At 45.2% G+C, this 20,605-nt stretch overlaps 1 protein-coding gene across 2 annotated transcripts in view; it reads right to left on the minus strand.

Annotated features, from left to right (window-relative positions):
* The window catches only part of ADCY9 (adenylate cyclase 9), a 121,938-nt gene that overhangs the window by 14,301 nt on the left and 87,032 nt on the right, over nt 1–20,605 (minus strand). For both annotated transcript variants that reach the window (XM_077906405.1, XM_077906406.1), the window contains exons 4-7: nt 10,675–10,779; nt 9,417–9,634; nt 4,953–5,055; nt 3,802–4,010 (exon numbers count right to left, since the gene is read on the minus strand). In XM_077906405.1, coding sequence (XP_077762531.1) covers nt 3,802–4,010; nt 4,953–5,055; nt 9,417–9,634; nt 10,675–10,779 — 635 coding nt within the window. The remainder of the gene's footprint in view (nt 1–3,801; nt 4,011–4,952; nt 5,056–9,416; nt 9,635–10,674; nt 10,780–20,605) is intronic.

Here is a 20,605-nt window from a genome sequence, read left to right on the forward strand (position 1 = left end):
GCTGACAATGACCTCAGCCTAGAGCCTAGTTGTGTCTTGTTTTCAAACAGAAAGTATTTCTGGGTGGTGCTAACACAAGCTGATCTTCCAGGAATGAAGTCCTCTTTGCTTTGGGACCTCACCAAGGCTCATTCAGCATTTCAGAAATCACATCACAGGCTGCAACCTGGCACATGGCGCTTGTGTCACCAAGTCCGCACATCTCTAGTGGTCTGCATGTGGAGCTGGCACACTTATGTGATGGTGCACACAAGGATGCAGCTAATGGCTTTGTTATGACTTCCCAGATGGTGGTGTCCTGGCAAAAATGAGGTGAAGTACTACATATTTTATTTTGAATAGCTCTCTTGCTCTTTCTCCTTCATATTGGAGTGACAGCATTTCATCAACTCCTACTGAGACTGTGTGTATAAGTAGGCTTTATTTCAGGATAGTGATGTGGAGATCACAGAATGATTTTCATAAAGAAGGGGGAGCAAGTACGTGGGGGTGAGAAACTCTTGTTCATAAGGAAGAGCAGTATTGGCTAAGTGAGGGGCTAGTACCTGGATGCCAGCAGCAGGAGATGGAGGGTGGGGGGCACCAGGTTCCCATGCACACAGACCCTCTCTGAAGCCAGGCCCACATGGAGCAGGAGAAGGGACAGGCCCGCTGTCCTCACCTCCGGAAGTGCCAGAAGCCACTGCTGAGCTTCAACAGCAGAAGTTCCCCTCAAGGCTCTTGGCCACACACCCAGGTGCCTGCACCTTCTGTCCGGGACACCTGCAGTGCAGCGACCACTAGCTACATGTGCTTGATCTCCACAAGGAGCCCGAATCTCAGCCATTATCCACATAGAGCCAGGCGCGGTCTGACCTTTTTAGGGCCTGGATAGTTCTGGCCTGCTGATACTTAACGGATAATGGAGTCCTGGGAATATTTCCAAGAATAACCACAAATATGCTCGAAGGCAGAATACATAAGCCCCACGAGGAGACAGAGGGGGCCAAATTCCAAGGGAGAAGGCAGGGCTGGGAAGCCCTCCACGAAGGTCCCTGGAACGGCAGAGCTCTGAAGATGAGACCTACCATTCTCACGCCTGCCTGGGCTTGGCACAAAATGAAGGGGAGTGAAGGGACAGGCTATGAGCTAAGATACAGGAAGGCTTCCAGAGGAGGTGCCAGGCCTGAGGCTGGCCCCCAGAGTAGCTGCAGAACAGGCCCCCCTGGAGCACCCACATATCCTGCAGCATTGATTCCTGTTGACTTGGAATCCTAAATATGCCCTCTGCGTGACAAGAGGGAACTCCATCAAGTTCTCAGCCCCTTCCAGCCTTTGATGATATGGGTAGAGTGGACTTTTAAAGTCACAACACCAGCCATTCAGGAGCAGTGGCCACCTCATTTTGAAAGCACTTGCAGAACATGTGACAGGCCACCCACCTGGGTGCAGCCAGCCTCGCACCTTTGTGGTCTGCAGCCTTCTGCACTCTCCAGACTGGAGTTAGATCAGATTCTATAGAAGTGGGTCCGGAGGAACAGGGAACAATGGCATAAAGGACTTTTGAAAAAGGAATGGAGACAATGCCAGCCTCTAAGAGAGCCAGAGCCTTATCTAGCCATAGGCCATGTGTCAGACAGAAAGCTGGCCCCAGGGCAGGGAGTGTGGGCATGAGGGGACTCACTGCACCTATGGGTGCCAGGTTTTCTTTGGGCTGATAGAAATGTTCTAAAATTATATGGTGATGTTTGCACAGCTCTGTAGGTTTACTAGTAATCAATGAATTATACACTTACATGACTGCATTTCTCATACATGAATTCTATCACAATAAAGCAGATTTTAAAAAGGAAAAGACAAACTGGGACCTGAAGATGCCTTGGTTTGGATTCCCCAGAAGCAGAGCTGATTTGAGAGGGGTCTCAGGCAGCTCAGCAAGGAGTACAGAGCTGAGATTTGAAGGGCAGGCCCATAGGGAGGGCTGGGTTACGAGAAATCCCTTACTATGTGTCACGCAGCTCAATCCTGGTGGGGAATTTGGGTAGACAGTGAGGATGTACCCTGTAGTTATCTCAACCTGGAGGAGCCACAGGGGTCAAGTGTGAAGCCTCTAGAAGCCAGAGAAGACCCTCAGCAAAGAGCCAGAGGGGTAGGTGCAGGGGTGTAGGAATAAGAGGAGAGGGGAGGGCAGTCCAGCCTATACTTTTCAAAGTGGGGTGGCACAGGACTAGCATTCAGAAGCCACAGAGCAGACCTGGAGCTGTTGCTTCCTGTCCTGGGGTGCTGGAGAGGAGGGGCAAAAACTCAACGTCAAGGATGCCTGGGTGGCTCAGTGGTTGAGCGTCTGCCTTCTGCTCAGGGTGTGATCCCAGAGTCCTGCATCAGGCTCCTTGCATGGAGCCTGCTTCTCTTCCCACTGTCTTTCTCTGTGTCTCTCATGAATAAACAAATAAAATTACAAAGAGAAAGAAAAGAAAAGAAAAGAAAAGAAAAGAAAAGAAAAGAAAAGAAAAGAAAAGAAAAGAAAAGAAAAGAAAAGAAAAGAAAAGAAAAGAAAAAGAAAAGAAAAGAAAAAGAAAGAAAGAAAGAAAGAAAGAAAGAAAGAAAGAAGAAAGAGAGAGAAAGAAAGAAAGAAAGAAAGAAAGAAGAAAAGAAAAGAAAAGAAAAGAAAAGAAAAGAAAAGAAAAGAAAAGAAAAGAAAGGAGAGAACAGGGGAGGGGAGGGGAGGGGAGGAGAGGAGAGGAGAGGAGAGGAGAGGAGAGGAGAGGAGAGGAGAGGAGAGGAGAGGAGAGGAAAAAGAAAACTCAAGGTCAGGGCTGTCCTTCCCAATTCTGCTTCACTTCCAGCTTCTGGGGCAATCACCAGAAGGTTGGTTGCCTGTTGACATGGACAGGTCTGAACCATGGTCACAGTGCCCAGGAGGCAGACGGTGGTGGGGGAGCGGGGGGAGGGCGCTGAGAATGGAGTACCCTGTGCATTCATACTTCGTTGAAAATACTCAGAGTGGCTGTGAGCTTCCCCAGGTGCTGGGCTGAACCCCCGATATCAGGATGAGTAGAGGTCTGGAGGGCCTACCTTTCCTGATAGGTTCCTGCTGTCTATGCAGATCTTCTGTCCATTTCTAAATCAGTTGCTTGTCTTTTCATTACTGAGCTTACATTCTAGATATCAGACCTCACTGCAGATGCACTTGGCACATACTCTCCTGTTTTGCAGGCTCCCTCACTGTGGCATGAGAAGTGACAGGTGTTCTTTGGAACTGAGAAGCTTTACATTTTGATGAGGTCCAGGTTATCTCCTTTCTCTGGCTGATCGTGCTTTTCATGTCATATCTAAGAAACCACTGCCTGACCCAGGCTCAAGGAGATGGACACTCACAATTTTTCTAAGGGTTTATAGTTTCACTCATACATCTAGAAGAGGCACCCACTGATCCACAGGTGGCTGCCCATCATTTGCTCCCTCTATGATTCTGTTCTGCTTCTCTTCCCTTTCTCACTCCCTCTCTTCCAACTTGTTCTTTTTAAGTCTCCAAGGGAGGAGATCCAGGGACTGGCTGGCAGCCAAGGGGCGGCAGAGGACACTGACCCTCTGGTAAAGAAGATGCCCACCTGTGCCAAGGGCTGAGGCCTGTGAGGGAGGATGCTTAGAAGCAGGACTGGGGGAAGGAGGACCAGACACCTGAAATAAGCTTGCAGAGGCCTTCGGTTCAGGAGATGGGTTGGCAGAACTGCCGCCAGGCTGTGCAGCCATAAACTGTTGAGCCAGCAGAGGGAGCTAAACACTAAAAGCTGGAGAAGTGCTTGGCGGGCTAGCCTTTACCTGACTGAGACCACGAGTGACAGCACCTCCAGCAGCAGGGCGGCGCTGAAGACCGCCAGGGCAGCAGGCGGGGGAGGTGTGCCGGCAGCCCCATACTTGAGGAAGCAAGTGATGGAGAGAATCAGAAACACTGTTGTCGACAGAAACACATCCAGGAGAGAGCTGAAGGTGGCGCTGGCAAAAGTCTTCACAGGAGAATTCTTGATAACCTGTTTGGGGCAGAAGTGGGAAGATGGGAGGCATGAACAGAAGCTGCAACAGGTGGCCACAGAGTCAGATTTAAAAGAGGGAAAACAGAGCGAACATTTGTTGAGCACTTGTCCACCCTGGACCAGGCACAGGTGGTAAGTGCTTTGGGTGGGCCATCTCTCCCATCCTATTTAACAATGAGGAAACTAAGGCACAAAGCACTTAGGAAACTGCACAAGGTCACATAGCAAGTTATTACAAACCAGTGAGTTCTCACAAGCATATTACACACTGAGCCTGAAACCTGGGTTATGGACTGATGTCTGTAAAGGCTGTTGCACAACCATTTTTCTGGAAGCTTCCACTGAATGGCTAGGTCCCAGTTTCAGGGTGTGTGACAGCTGGCTTCATAACAGAAGTAACAGGCAGGGATTGAAGCCACAGCAGATGAAAGCATGGATATGTCAACAGATAGTAAGACATGCTCATGCTTCCACTCAAGAGCCTCCTCTGGGCCTGGCTCTGTGTAGGCTGCTGGGGGAAGACACAAAACATCGCCTTCCAGGAGCTCACAGCCTAATGGGGAGACGGACAAGATCTGAAATGCCAGGGTGGTGTGATAAATGTAACAAAGAGCCACATGTGTGGAGTTAGGGAGTCTCAGGGAAGGAGGGAGAAAATGAGGACAATGCTAGCATGGAGCAAAGGGGCCTGGAAATGACATGCCAGTGACACCAGACAAAGGAGCCCAGGAAGATCGGGAGTTTTCTCTGTGTGGATAAATTCACTTGCAAATGCTGTTTCAGGCTTACAGATTGTGAGAAATCAGTAGTAGGCTTCATTTGCCTGTCACTTGAGGGGTTAAAAAAAAAAAAAAAGACTGCCAACAAGCACAAAGCTGATAGTGAACTGTCTGATGCAAACAAGAGATTTCTCCAGTAGAGACAGAAGAGGAAACACACCTCTTCTTGATAGCTGGTCCTGTAGGATCGCTCTAGCTCCTGGTCCAGGAAGTTCAAGCTGAACTCACTGATGGGTGGCTTGAAAAAATAATCTTTCATCAGGCTAGGAGAAACAAAAATGCAGCTGATCAACACCGCACACAGTTATTGTACTTACTCTATCGAAGATTGCAGTCAGCTATCCAAACGCCATTCCTGAAGCATGTCACAAGAACCATGTCTGACAATCACTATGAGACAGATGCTGCTTGACCACTCCTTTAGAACATACATCTGGAAAGCGCTTTGTGACATTATACTTCCTTTCCACTAAACAACAACTGTTTGCTGTCATTATAGCACACGTCATGAGCACTCTGATTTTGGAAACATCTTCCAGGGTTTGGGGAAGAAGGCAGATCTGCTGTGCTAGGAAACAACTGCTTCTGGAGAACCAGACACCCTTGTACCAAAAGGACTTAGGCTGATTCCAAGGCTTCCAATGAAAACCTAACTCAAAGCCAGCTGTCCTGTCATTCAGAGTACTGACAGTAAGTAATTACTGCCACCAGAGCTGACAGGTTGTTATCACAAAACTGTTTATAGTTAGTGTAATTGGGGTGCTATTGTCACATATGTAGATTGCGTGTGAAACCTGAAAAATAACACTCAACTATTTTAAAGCAGAGACACCAAACCTGCTTTATGTGACTCTTTCATTCTTTTATGGTTGCTAGCAAATAGTAATATCCTTTTTATACTGGAAATTACCAGAAATTTACGGGAGTATTAACACAATTTCAGAAGGCAAATACAGCCATGGAGTGTAGTCTCTCTCCCTCATATGATAACATCTGTAATTAAATCAGATAAGGTCCCTCACATATGCCTGACACACAGTGTCCCTGTGTGGGACAGAAGACTCTCTCTTTCTGTGACAGGTATACCATACCTCACTATGCTCTCAGACTCAGAAGAGACAAGATTCCATCCCTGAATGCTGACAGCCATCCTCCTCCCTTCCACCTAGGAAGTGTGGATAGAGAGAAAATGAGCACAGCAGCCCTACAGAGGATGTGCAATGGCCACATTTAGCTAGATGCTGTGCTGCTCCACTGAAATTAATATTGACAAGTTCCATTTCTGAGAATAGAGATTAGCTCCTTTTGGGCCAATCCCCTCTCAGATAACAACAATAAACTCTGGAGAAGATATAAAAATGACTCCTAGAAGGTAGTGGAGACTGACCAAAGTAGGTAGAAAATGGAGGAGAGTCACATGTGGAAGAAGGGAACAGCACCAGGTTAATTTCCCATGTTTTACTGTTTTTCTTTTTTACCGTTAGAAGCCATTAGTCAGCACCATATGCAAGACGGCTAAAATTCTGATGGAAAAGTCATGATCTCACTGGCTTAGAAAATCAGAAAATAATTTTTGGGCTGCCCATAGTTGGAAAAGAAGCTTGAAAATCCTAGAGAAAGCAAAAGCCAGAGAAGGGGCAGCCCCAAATTTGTCATATGAGCTCTGCTCAAATCTCTGGCTAACCCTTGAAATGTGCAGGTGCACAGCAGACTCCAAGCAGCCTAATGAAGGCTTATGAAAGAGCAGCAGCTGCTGGAGGAGACAAAGTTTGGTGTGCAAGTTTAGGTAAGTTAATGGCTTAATGAAACCAACAAACAAAGAAACAAAATACTGACATTCTTCAGAGCAATATAACAGAATCCAGAGTTTCTAAGCACCATACAATAAAAAATTATACAACATATAAAGAAATCGGAAAATATGATCCAACTCAGCAGAAGAGTAATCAATGGAGACCAATCTGAGATTACCAAGAGGGTGGCATTAGAGGTCAAGGTCACAATATGGGCAGACATAATACATTTGAAAATTAGAGCACAAGGGGTGGGAAAAGAGTAATGGATCTATACAGCTATAAGATGTCTACATTTCAAGTGAAATGATACAGGGTCACCTGGTTGGCTCAGTCCAAAGAGCATGCAAATTTGGACCTCAGGGTCCTGAGTTCAGGCCCCCTGCTGGGTATAGAGAGTACTTATGTAAATAAATAAGTAAACTTAAAAAAATAAAGTGAAATGATATGCTAACCATAAGTAGACTATAAAAATTCAAGGATGCCTATCTGTAAGTCCTAGAGCAACCATCAAAAGTAATAATAACAACAATGCAAAGAGGTATGGGTAAAAAGCTGATAATTATATTAAAATAGAATTAAATGGTAGAGACTTTTAGGATGATTAAAAAAAGCAAGTCCCACAAGAGACACACTTCAAATATAAATATACAGGTTGAAATTTTTTTATGGTAATTGATATACCAGGCAAAGAGTAAGAATGAGAAGGCTAGAGTTTCTGTGTTAGTATCAGATAAAGTGGTTTCTTTCTTTCTTTCTTTCTTTCTTTCTTTCTTTCTTTCTTTCTTTTTTTTTTTTTTTTTTGATAAAGTGGTTTCTAAGATACAGTATTACCAGGGATAAAGTAGTATACTTCAAAATAACAAAAGGACCAATTCACCAGGATTTGTAACAGTCATAAATGTGTATGTACCTAAAAAAAAAAAAAGAGCATGAAAATATTTGAAACAAAAACTTTCAGGACCAAAAAGAGACATAGACAAATCTACAATTACAGTGAAAGACTTTAAAATCCCTCTCTTAACACTGATAGAGCTATAGACAAAAAGTAAAGAGACAGATGATCTAATACTGCCCACTGCCTGGACCTAATTGTGTTTATGGATCACAACATCCTACAAATGCAGAATACATTCTTTCCAAGTGCAGGTGGTATATTCAAGAAAACAGATACATGTGAGACCATAAAACAAAGTATCAATAAATGCAAAGCGACTGAAGCCATATAGAGTATGTCTTTGGCTATAATGACATTAAATCAGACATAAACAATGAACATATCTAAATACCATCCTTCACCAAAAGGAGCCAAGCCTCTTTGGACAAATGGCTGATTCCTGAGTAGGATCAGGGAAGATGTAATTAAGACGAGCTTGGAATATTCTGTTGTGCTAGAACAGGGTGCCAGAAACTGAAAAACAAATGATGGAGAGGTGCTTGGGTGGCTCAGTTAAGTATCCTATTCTTGGTTTTGGCTCAGGTTGTGATCTCATGGTCATGAGATTGAGCCCTGCATTGGACTCTGCACTTAGCATGGAGTCTGCCTGAGATTCTCTCTCTCCTTCCCCTCCACTCCACCCAATAAATAAATTAAATTTAGAAAAAAATGATGGAGCCATGCCAATATGCTGCAACTGTCACTGTGGAGTTCATGCTGAAATAGAAGAACTGACATTTTGAACCATCATAGTAAAGGCTGTTTCAAGGAGTGCCTCGATGGCTCAGCGGGACCCTGCTTCTCCCTCTCCCTCTGCCACTCCCTCTGCTTGTGCTCTTTCTCTCTCTGAAATAAATACATAAAATCTTTTTTAAAAATATGTTTCAAAGGCTATTTCTGGCAAGAACCATGATGGAGATGAAATCTAGGGAAGTTTGCTGGGGAATGGAATACATGCATGATCTTAAAGTACTGCTTATTAGTCACAAGGAGAAAATAACCAGATTGGAGAGGTCAGTAACACTTGCCTGGTTGCTCAAAATTACTATCACTGAGGGAAGACAAATGGGCACCATGTGCCTCTGGACAGGACATCTGAGAAGGACACGTCATTTCTGTGGCCAAAATCCCTGCCAAACTGGAATATGAACCGTAGATAAGATCAAATATGCATCCATGTTAGATTTCCTGAATTTGGTAACCATGGTTATGTAAAAGAATATCTTTGTGGGGCACCTGGGTGGCTTGGTGGTTGAGTATCTGCCTTTGGCTCTGGTCATGATCCCGGGGTCCTGGTATTGAGTCCCACATCAGGCTCCCCACAAGGAGCCTGCTTCTCCCTCTGCCTATATCTCTGCCTCTCTGTGTCTCTCATGAATAATTTAAAAAAAGAATATCTTTATATTTAGGAAATATTGTATTTAGGGGCAAAGGGCATGATATATCCATCTTATAATCAAATGGTTCAGAAAAAATAAATTTCATAAAGAAAGAGAGGGCATAAAACAGTAAAAAGTTAAAAGTTGGCAAACTATTTTTTTAAAAAGATTTGTTTATTTACTTTTATTTATGATAGACACAGAGAGAAAGAGAGAGGCAGAGACACAGGAGGAGGGAGAAGCAGGCTCCATGCCGGGAGCCCGACATGGGACTCGATCCCGGGACTCCAGGATCGCGCCCTGGGCCAAAGGCAGGCTCCAAATTGCTGAGCCACCCAGGGATCCCCTTGGCAAACTATTATTTATGCAACTTTTCTCTAAGTTTCAAATTACTTCAAAATAAAGTAATATATTAACAACGAAGGGACAAACACATGGAGATAAGGTGACTCAGAAAAAAGGGAGCGATCCCTACCTGCAGATCTTTACTTTTTTTAGAAATGATTGACTCTTACCTGTCTTCTTTGATAACATCAACAAAATGGGCATCTGTTTTCTCCCGGATGTTCTTGAATCTCAGCGGAAGGAGAGCTGACTGGTCCAAGCTCACTCCTGCCCACCTTCCCTTTTCCTGTAAGATCTCACACAGGGATGTCTGACTGTTGGTGAGCTTCTCCTCTTGCGGAGGACTCAGAAGTCCATTTTGAGTTTTGGAATTAGGTGCTCCAGGAGCCTGCCTCAAGACAAGAATAGTGAGGGGCAGACACAGAGGCTGAAATGTGAGTATGCAGCAGTGCTATACTATCCTGACCTCTGTCACACTGGGCCCCCACTGTACACTTGACCTTCATATCTCTGTTTTAATCTGATGCTCAACCTCTCCACCCATCCACTTCTCCTCATCCCCCTATTTTATCAGATTGCACCTCCAGGAGTTGAGGCAACCAGGAAGGTGATATCATGGGAAGAGCCAGGAAGGAGATGGAGAGAAGGTCAAAGAAGAGTTGAGGCTCTTGGAGCTTGCAAACCATAGAATCAGCATTGCAGAGGGCCATGGGGGCAGGTTTGGGAGGTTAGGGTGGTAGATGTAGTACAAGAATCCATACAGGGGCAGATGGCAGGAGGCAGAAGGCACCAGGGTGGAGGATATCACACATAGGCCTCCCTGGAGATTCAGTTTTTATACGCTTTCTTGAAAGGGCTCTCAGATTTGGTCTTTGCTTTGTTCTCTACTGTTGTCCTGGCCCTGTCTCCAGGTGAGACTTCTGTGGCAGTGTCCTCCCTGCAGGCTCTGAACCCAAGCCTCTCTTCAGGATGCATCTGCACATCCCTCTTTTCTCTCCACATCCACATTCTACCACATGTTCTGGCCCCAGAGATCTTCCCTAGCTACTGGAGTCCACATGTCTTTAAGCTCTTACTGCACATTACAAGAGTCCCATCCAGTTGGGCATGCAATTATTCTACTTCACAAGGGTTAGCCCCAGAGATCTTCCCTAGCTACTGGAGTCCACACGTCTTTAAGCTCTTACTGCACATTACAAGAGTCCCATCCAGTTGGGCATGCAATTATTCTACTTCACAAGGGTTAGACCTGACTCTCCATCCCGATTGTTACTGGTATATTCAAAACCATTAGGATGAGAAGGTGTGGAATGGTGTCACCTAAAAGGAGCTATTCATAGAACTGAGAATCCAACAAGACAGGAATGTCACCTCAGGTGGATTCACCAGGAGAGGAGCTGACAGGAACAACAACCAAGAGTTTGTTACCTTGGTGCTGTTTTTATGCTCCTCTTGACCACCATTTTGGACTGCTCCTCCTTCTGCACCAGCTTCCGATTTGGGGGCAAACGTGATTCTGCATGAAGGACAGGTCTACAAGAAAAACATACACCATAGAATACACACAGAAAACACAGCCATAACCCGTAATTCAATCAGGTCCATTGTTGCAACTGGCTGTCACACTGAATGGCTGTAACCGACTGGAAGGCTTACTGAGCCACTTGAGCAGGAGTCGAAAACAAACCAGTGAAGTGAAAACAGAAACATGTCCACACAAAGACTGGCGCACATGAATACTCAGAGCAGTGCTATCCATAACAGCCAAAAAGTAGAAACAACTCAAATGTCTATTGATAGGTGAATGGATTGACAGAATGTGGTCTATCCATAGTTATCAAAAGGAAGGAAACACTGACAGCTACTACAACATGGATGAACCCTGAAAACATTGTTAGGTGACTGAAGCCAGACACAAAGGACCACATATTATGGGATTCCATCTGTATAAAACGTCCAGAAAAGGCAAATTCATAGAGATGGTGAGAAGATTAGCAGATGCCAGGGGTGAGGGGATGAGGGGATGGGGAATGATCTAACGGATGTTGAGTTCCTTTTTGGAAGGGTGATGAAAATATCCCAAAACTGATTGTAGTGATGGCTGCACAATCTTGCAAATATACTAAAAATCACCAAACTGTATACTTCAAAGGGGAAAATTTTATGGCAATGTGAATTATATCTCAACAAAGTTATCATCAGGCCAACAAACCAGCCACTAGCCTACACAGGGTTCTCCAGCCTGTGTGACAGTGAGCTGTTCATGTACAACAGGCTGGAAATTCAGAGGAATATGCCTGCAGACTAGGAATTCTCAGAAGCTTGAGCAGTTAGCTGACCTAGAAAAGAAAAGTCGAGGCTTAATCCCAACATGCAGAGCAGAAAGTGCCAGGCTTTGCTTCTCCCAATCACGGTGTGGAGATGCCCTCTTGCAATCACCCACCTGGGCCCTCTCTCACCTACAAAACTAGAGTGGTGACATAGCTCTTGCAGATGTGTAGTAAGAACTAAGTGAAGAAGTGTGTGACACAGCTTAGCCTTGCTCCTGGAACTCAGTGTATCTATCTTCAATCACTTTACTCTTATTATCTAAAAATGGGATTCAGGAAACTGGCTGCCGCCACCAAGACAGCAACCAACAGCTTCCAGTGGAGAAGATGAACAGCAGCAGAAAACAGATTCAGTGAGACTCTAAAACAATTCCTAGCATAATAAGCACAGTTAAACACTGGAATACATTATAGGAGGCTAGGCACTATTTTAGAAATTTAAAATAAGGATCACTTAGTACCCAAGGGCAAGGATATGAGCTATATCACATCCTAAGTTAGATTTCAGGCCTCTGTTGTACTAAATAAAAGAAATAAAGATTCTAAAGAGTTGTGTCATCTGGGAATCTGACACGATGCACAAGTCTGAACATCCGTATTCATTCTCAACATGAAAATATACACACCAAAGCAGCAGGTCAAATCATTAACTAACATACTGAGTAAACAGCAGTACCAAGGTAAAACACACCAATAGCTCTTTAAACACAGACATTCTTAACAGGGGCAGGGTGTTCTAATTCTCAGTAATATACGATGAATTATTTTTTTTAATTTTTATTTATTTATGATAGTCACACACAGAGAGAGAGAGAGAGGCAGAGACACAGGCAGAGGGAGAAGCAGGCTCCATGCACCGGGAGCCCGACGTGGGATTCGATCCCGGGTCTCCAGGATCGCGCCCTGGGCCAAAGGCCCGCGCCAAACCGCTGAGCCACCCAGGATCCCTATACGATGAATTATTTTAATGCATGTTGGTAATGATGGAGTTAAACCTCAAAACATGTTGCTAATGGGGCCACTGATCTTCTCAAATGAAGAAACAAAATCCAACACTGCACACATGGAGCAGTCCTTCTAGCCCCCTCAGGAAAGGTAAAGTAACAGCACTCCTCAGAGGAGCACATGACTCCTGAGGGCTCGCCCTAGAGGGGGTGGGAGTGAATGGTTACCGGGGTGGCAGGTTGCACCTCCAGGGCAACACTGGCCTTTGCAAGGGCCAGGTGGCAGCCTGGGGGGAGAAGCAGGCACAGTTTGGTGCATGGGACAGTCCAAGAGATTCTAACATGAGTCATACCCTTAGGGTCCAGGGATGTCCCCAATCTCATGCAGGTATGACAAAATACTAATAGATACTTCTCTGGCTACTTTTTACACTTTAAGACTAGAGATGTAGTGTGACAGTGCTAGTTCTAGTTCTAGTGCTAGAAATTACTCTAGTGATTACTAGTGTAGCACAGGGATTAGAGGTTTTGAAATCAACTGTCATGGACCAAATCCTGGTTCTTACAGTTACTAGGTAGGGAGATCTCCGAGCCTCAGTTTCTCCTTTCCACAATGGAGGTGTGTCTCCCTCTACTGACTGTGTGGAAGAAAGAAGAAGGACGAGGAGGCTACACCAGGGCCCAGTGGGAGGGCTGTAGCTGACCAGTGATGTCCGGCAGGGGTGGAGGGTGCATGACTGGAAGCGCACATGCACTTACCACACTGGGCTCTGTGTCAGGTGCCAGTGGGCACTCAATACATGTTGGTCCTTAACAATAACACTTCTGGTCATGAAGACAGCTCATATGGTAATTTGATATCCTTAATGCAGACAGGACAGTCATCCTTGGTTATCTCTTGGCCTCAGTTTATTCCTAAGTACTAAGCACACCACATGTACTTTAAAAACAGGCCATCTGCTTCTTAGAAACTCCCTGTGGCATGCTGGCTTTACACATACAAGATGTTTTATGCACTTAGAGCCACAAATATGCAACAGAGACTAGCAAACCTACTGGACACCAGAGGGCACACACCCTCTGCGAAGGTTCCCTAGACACACATCAAAGGCACACAACTTCAGAACGGTGCCCTCTCTCTGGGGAGGCTGATTGCGAAGTGGCTGGCAGGCAGGTGGAGACAGGGAATGTCCATGGGGACTGGGCTGATCTCCAGGAGCCTATGACTCTGGTCTTCCCAACTGGTCAACCCCAGTCCACATTCCTTTGACAAAGAGGGGCTCTGCGGCCTTTACCCTGACATGATAAAATGTTCTAATACAGAGGTAAGGTCTGGTAGACTGCCCACAAAAGAGCCTCAGGGAGCAAAGGCACAGACATAATGTTCATAAATGGTCTCAGAGACTGTCCTCGGGGAGGTTCAGGGGGCTTATCAGAGTCACATGTCAGGCAGCAGAGAGCAGGCACTGTGGCTGGGATCCCCAATGGCTGAACAGTACTCACTGCTCCCTCTACACCTCCACAGAAGCTTCATCCCAGGAGTGAGTACACCAGGGGCAGGTGGGAGAACCAGCTATGGACTCTAAGACCTCCTGTAGCAAAGCAGCCCCAGGAACTCACAGCACATGGATCCAGAAGGTCATTTCATTGTGCTTTGAAAATGTGGGGTTTTGTCCTTCTATATCGTCCTCATCAACTTTGTTTTGGGGAGGAAATTTCAGTGATTAAGTATTAAAAACAAATGAAACAAAAAAATCTCAGAGAGGTCCATCTGCCCTGATGGAGGCATCCTCACATCTCGGTGTTCTCTTCTGATGTGTGGCAACAGTCCCTTTTGCACTAGGAAGGTCCCGCTAAGCAGCAGAAGGTGGGTTTGTTTCCCTCCCCACTACCCATAGAAACTACCAGTGAAACTATTTTCCAGTTTCATTTTAATCTGGGTTAAAGTATCTGGCAAACTGGTTTTTGCCAAACAAACAGATACCTCTGTGAAATGTTTCCCTTGCCATTAAACATCTGACTGTCCTGCTGAGAAGCCCTGATCCAGAAGAGCACTTTGGACTTGAGGAACCATCTGGGGTACCTCACCATCTTGGGAGGCATGCCCAATACGTTAGATAAAACCACTCTTACATTAACAGCAGGCTGCTGTGCTGGAGAATTGCCTGTGTGCTGGGGACATACCCATGAACAGCAACCAGGTCCTTATCCATGCAGTGTCTACAGTCTCTGTGCCTGACTTCAGTTCCTTCTAACACTCTAGGAGGCTGCTTGGAGGATACAGTTTCATCAGCAGTGGGAGTCCGCCTGCAGGCTCCTGGCCCCTGACCACCATGCAGCCTCTCTCTGACTTCCTTTCCTAACACAGGGAGGACCAGGGAATCATCCTGGCACTATGACTGCCTGGGCCTCATTCCCCTAAAGTAACCCAAGCAGTAATGACCACCTCCTGGGCACCAAGGGAGGCTTTATTAAGACTAGCTAAGGTCCGGAATCCCTGGGTGGCACAGCGGTTTAGCGCCTGCCTTTGGCCCAGGAGACCCGGGATCGAATCCCACGTCGGGCTCCCGGTGCATGGAGCCTGCTTCTCCCTCTGCCTATGTCTCTGCCTCTCTCTCTCTCTCTCTCTGTGAGACTATCATAAATAAATAAATAAATAAATAAATAAATAAATAAATAAGTAAGTAAGTAAGTAAGTAAGTAAGTATTTTTAAAAAGACTAGCTAAGGTCCCCCAAACAGTACTCTAGGGGGCCTCGGAGTGTGCTGGCTGTTGCCAGGGAAACCCGAGATCCCTTGGAGAACACCCAAGAACAAATTCTGCATTTTCCCAGATGATCTCTGCTCCTTCCTCCAATGCGGAGGGAAGATTATAACTATTTCTCTAACCCACTTGAGTACATTTGCATTTGTTTTTAACACATTTCAATACACACACCCTACATTCTGTTTGAAATACATGGCATAGAGCTATGAAATAGGTTTTTCTTCAAGGCTATTTCTCTTCACAAGATAAATCATTTCTAAGCCAACAGCTGTCCTTATTCATAACTGTCAAGGAAGAGAGCAGGGAAACCTCTTTTCTGAGAAATGAAGAGGAAACATCAGAAAAGTCCTGGCTTAGCCTGTTTAGTCTGTGGAACGTGACTATTTGGTAAGCTGTCCTATGACTAAGAGAAGCAACCCTCGCTCCCAAACTCAAAGCTCAGGCTGAGTGTGGCACCCAGGAACAACAAATGGACCTACTGAGGCCCATCCGGGTTTCTCTGCTCCCTGCCTGCGGTCACCAGAAGCACCCAGAAGCAGATGCTATGATTCATTCTGTTCCACACAGATGAAACAGGCAAAGAAGAGAAAGGACTTGCCCAGAGTCACACAGTCACAGTGTGACACAGGGAAGCTCAAGCCCAGGCAGCAGTCCCCTGGACCCCATCCATGCATGTGACATCTCTGAGTGAACAGGAACTGCCTGCACTGAGGGGCCTCAGTCAGCCTGGCTTCTGCTGCCCTTAAGGGGCCAGCGTGTCATTGTTTACATTAGTGGGCTAGCATGAGCATGAACACTTCCAAGTAGACGATTTCTGCAATCAAAATACTAGAGAAAAAGAGGAGCAGAAATTGTTACAGAAAAAGAAAGCTATCCCCAAAGCTTTAAGAACAGAAAGTGCACAGTCTGAGAGTACGGGAGGCAAAACAACAGCAACAATGACAAAAAAACCTATAAAAATCAGACCCAAGATCTCAGAGTCACCGAGTATGGAGTAGCAGAACCCTGCTTGATTCCCGAGCCCTAAATGACCACTAGTCTAATAACTGAGGATGATAAGGCAGAAATATTTCTGTGGAAATATTCCATCAGGAAGTAAAAAATGAGAAAATATTTGGTATTTTGGGAAGTTTCATGGACATGTAATACTTCACTACCTGCTGGTGCCAGTGAAATGATGCTGGACATATCTTCTTATGTCAATTCATATGTAATACATAATAGAGATACAATCAATATTATATGCTTTCACTTATATAGTATGATTAAAATAATCTAAGTAAAATAGTTAATACATATATATTAAACATTTAAATTGTAAAACAGCTTAGACTTATGGAGAGCAGGAAAGACAGTTAAGAGAGTTGCCATAGGGGATCCCTGGGTGGCACAGTGGTTTGGCGCCTGCCTTTGGCCCAGGGCGCGATCCTGGATCGAATCCCACGTCGGGCTCCTGGTGCATGGAGCCTGCTTCTCCCTCTGCCTATGTCTCTGCCTCTCTCTCTCTCTGTGACTATCGTAAATAAATAAAAAAATTTTTTTAAATATTAAAAAAAAAAAGAGAGAGAGTTGCCATGTGTCTTTCTCTGGTGTCCCTGAACGTCAGCAACCACAGCATGGCCATCAAGACTGGCACAGTGCACAAACTATGCTACAGGCTTGACTCTGACTTCCCAGCTTTTTCCCGAACCACCTTCTTCTGTACCAGGATCCTACGCTGCATTTAGCGGCTCCTTGTCTCCTCCAGTCCACGGCAGGTCCCCGGTCTTTTCTCATCTTTGATGACTTGTCACTGTTGCAGTGTCCTGGTCAGGCATCAGAATGTTTTGTAGACTGGCCTTGGATCTGCACTGTCTGATGCTTTCTCACGAGTTGGACAAGGTTTAGGATTTGGGAGAAGAACCCTACAGAGGTGATGTGATGTGCCTTTGTCAGCACATCACATGGTGGGGGAGGGGCGCAGACAGAGCACTGCAAATCTTCGAATCCTTGTTATGATGTCAGCCTTCATTATTCAGTGAGGCGGAGCCTACCAGGTTTTCCACTGTGGAGTTACTATTCTTTTTGTAATCAGTAAATATGGGTGGGGGAGGGAGATGCTTGGAGCCTGTGCAAATATCTTGTTTCTCCTTAAACTTTTAGCCACTAAATTTAGAACTCACTGAGGGACCCTGCCAGCAGCAAATACTACTGTGGTGTTCTAGTGTTGGTTCTTTCCCCCTCACTCCTCTACCTCCATCAGCTAGAACTCTTCTGTAAGAAGATGTTGATTTCCAGGGTATAGGCTTTCTCCTGGCTGAAGAAAACACACATGACTGGAAATACAGATAAAACCTGAAAGTCTTTTTTTTTTTTTTTAACTAACTTTACATTCACATTTCAGAGCTAGCAGTCACACTAGTATTCATTTTTATAACAGCTTAATCAAGATAGAATTCACATACCATGCAATTAACCCATCTTGAGTATATATAATCCTGTGGCTTTTAGTGTATTCACAGAATTGTGCAACCATCACCACTACCAATTCAACCACCATTTATAAGAAATACTTAGTGTCTAAACTATAGATAGATAGATATTTACCATCTTTTCCATTTCTGAAATACTAAAAGGCTAGCTGCCTCCTCACACCGAGCCCACAGAGTCTGCTTATAGTGATTTTACACACAAATAATAGAGAGAGAAAAGAAGTGGCCATTTACTTAGAATCATTTAAAAAGTCACAGGGAAAAAAAAAGTCACAGGGACTGCCAAAGAAGGATGGTCCCTGGGGCTACCAACCTCAAAGGAAAAGTATTACCCTTTTGAAGATGTAACAGATCCTCCTTGAATTACCCCCATGTGGGCAAATCCATATCATCAGCCTCATTACTGACTGTAAACATGTAGAAATGCCCTATGAGCGGACAGCCCCAGGGTTCTGAATAATAGATTAAGGTTAAATTCACAAAGACTAGCCAAGCAGGTGTCTTTCCAATGAGGTCCTTTAGAGATGAACTAAGATGCTTTCACAGCTCACACAGTTTACTGGTTAGGACTAATGTGATTAAACAAACAAACAAAAATCCACATCTTAGGTTTTCGTATCCTTTCTCTTCACAAAGATGCTAGACAGCTATTTTTATTGGCATACATAGTCTCAATCCGTCTATCATCCACAGTGTTCGTGGAAAAGGAGCAACAGACATCCAAAACTGAGGTCACACTCAAGGGGCCAAGGTGCTCATGCTCCAGTGTCACATTTGTGATGTAGTTATATCCCCTTCAGCAAAAACTGAAGAACCACACTCTCATCAGAACAAATAGAGAAGGCAAGACCTTCCTGAGACAGTGACTCCTTGTGGGCAAATCAAAGCAGCATCTGTCTCCTCCTGTCCTTCCTCACTCCTCCCACATGGAATGAATAAATGTGCGTCTGGTGTTAACTGAGCTTCTACTCCAAACCTAACATTCATGGGCATTACTTAACCTGATCTTCACAGCAGCCCTGGGAGATTGTGGTCGTCATCATGTCTCATCGTGGCCAAATAAATGGATTTGCTCACAGTCCCAAAGCCAAGGCTTTGAGAAGGATCTTTGACTGTAAATTCTGGCCCTTTCCATGGTATGCAAACTGTCTCCCATGACACTGATATATAAAGTCCTTGTCCCCTTCCCTGGCTCCCCTCTTGATTCCTCCTTCCCCCAGTCCAACCCTAGTGGTATTTTTGCAAGCTTAGGCTCAGAAAGCTGAATGCCATGGTGCTGGTAGTACCCTTCTTTCCCCATTACGCTATCCAGGGCCTTCCGGATGAGAAACTTTCACTCAAGAAGCCAAGGTGTAGGTGTGGGAAGGGGTCTCTCGGACCTATGACCTCATCGCCAAACCCTTTATCCTTTGACATCACTACTGTTTCTTGGTAGGTCATTACAGCACTCAGAGTATTTTGTGAAATATTAGGTAAAAATCCTCTAGCTATGAACTGGGAGGCAACTCACATGGGACATGTGCACTAGGGACACGTGCACTAGGAGTGGAAACCAAATGCTTCTATTCAGGTCTGCTTGGGCTTCTTGGCCTCGCTCTGCAGAGCTACAGTTCTCTGGGTATCATTCACGAATAAAAAAAACTTAAGTCAAAAGAAAGTTATAATTATCTACCACATGCCAGGCTGTACACTTGGGAAAAACGTAAGTTATTTCACATATGGGTCCTACCTGCATTCAAAGAGCTCACAGGAAGCCGCATAAGAAACAAGTTAAAAGTGTATGTTATAGCTGAATGGACCGAGGATTTGGAGATGGGGAGACAACCGTTAGCTAATGGAGCCTCAGGCAACTCCAATGACACTGAATAGGGCAAGGAAGGAAGCTCCGAGGGAGAGTGACAGTGAGGTGTGCTACAGGTGACAGAAACCAACAGGACCAAGACATGCACGCATTCACTTGAGGAATATTCACTCAACACCCTTCCTTAATTTCTTGGCTCCTCCATAAACTCCTCCTACTTGACAATCATTCCCCCAAAACGTGTGGTTTGAAAAAAGAAGTCTGTGGTCGCAAAAACCTGAGAATACATCCCTTTCTGGAGGCCTAATGTGCATGTTAGTGCACTAAAGGCTCTGAGAAGTCCTGCCATACAGAGACCCTTTCTGTAGTGTGTAACCCAGAATTCTGCATGTTTACTTGACCACAGAATGCTTTTTCCATACTTGCCACCTATTTCCAACCTGAGAAACCAGTGCTCAAGGGAACGTACTTTCAAGGGGAGCACTGCCTAACACAAACCCCTTCAACGAGCTAGGGCTTTCCATGCTGTACAGAGGTGTAGAGTCGGTGATAGAAATCCACACGGAGCAACCTCTCACTGGATGAGGTGGCAGTAACCACAAAGGAAAGTCACTCTTTCACAGGGAGGGTCACCAGACACTGGCAAAGGATTAGGAGAAACCAACCAGCGCTTCTAGCTAAATAGAAAAACCAACTGTAGTGCAGACGACGTAACAAACCAATGATATGCATGAGGTACTGACAAGCACACAGGATAAGTCTGCCCCAAAAACTGATGAGCAGGTGGCTAATATTTTTTCTGTTGTGCAAAAACTCGTCAGATTACAATGTATATAATCCTTGAAATGGACCTCAGTTTTCTTTCAGGCTCAATGATAGCTCCTAAGGACTCACCCAGCTACCAAGGCTTACAATTTGCAAGGCACTCACAGATGCCTACTCTTGCCTGACCCTACAGAACTAGGAGCGGAGGGGCCAGACCGTGCATGACTTCCCAGAGCAGCAAAGTCTGGAGTGGAGACCGCGCTGTCTACCTCTCCATCCTCC

The sequence above is a fragment of the Canis aureus genome, chromosome 8 (genome assembly GCF_053574225.1).
Source record: "Canis aureus isolate CA01 chromosome 8, VMU_Caureus_v.1.0, whole genome shotgun sequence".
Taxonomy (NCBI): Eukaryota; Metazoa; Chordata; class Mammalia; order Carnivora; family Canidae; genus Canis; species Canis aureus.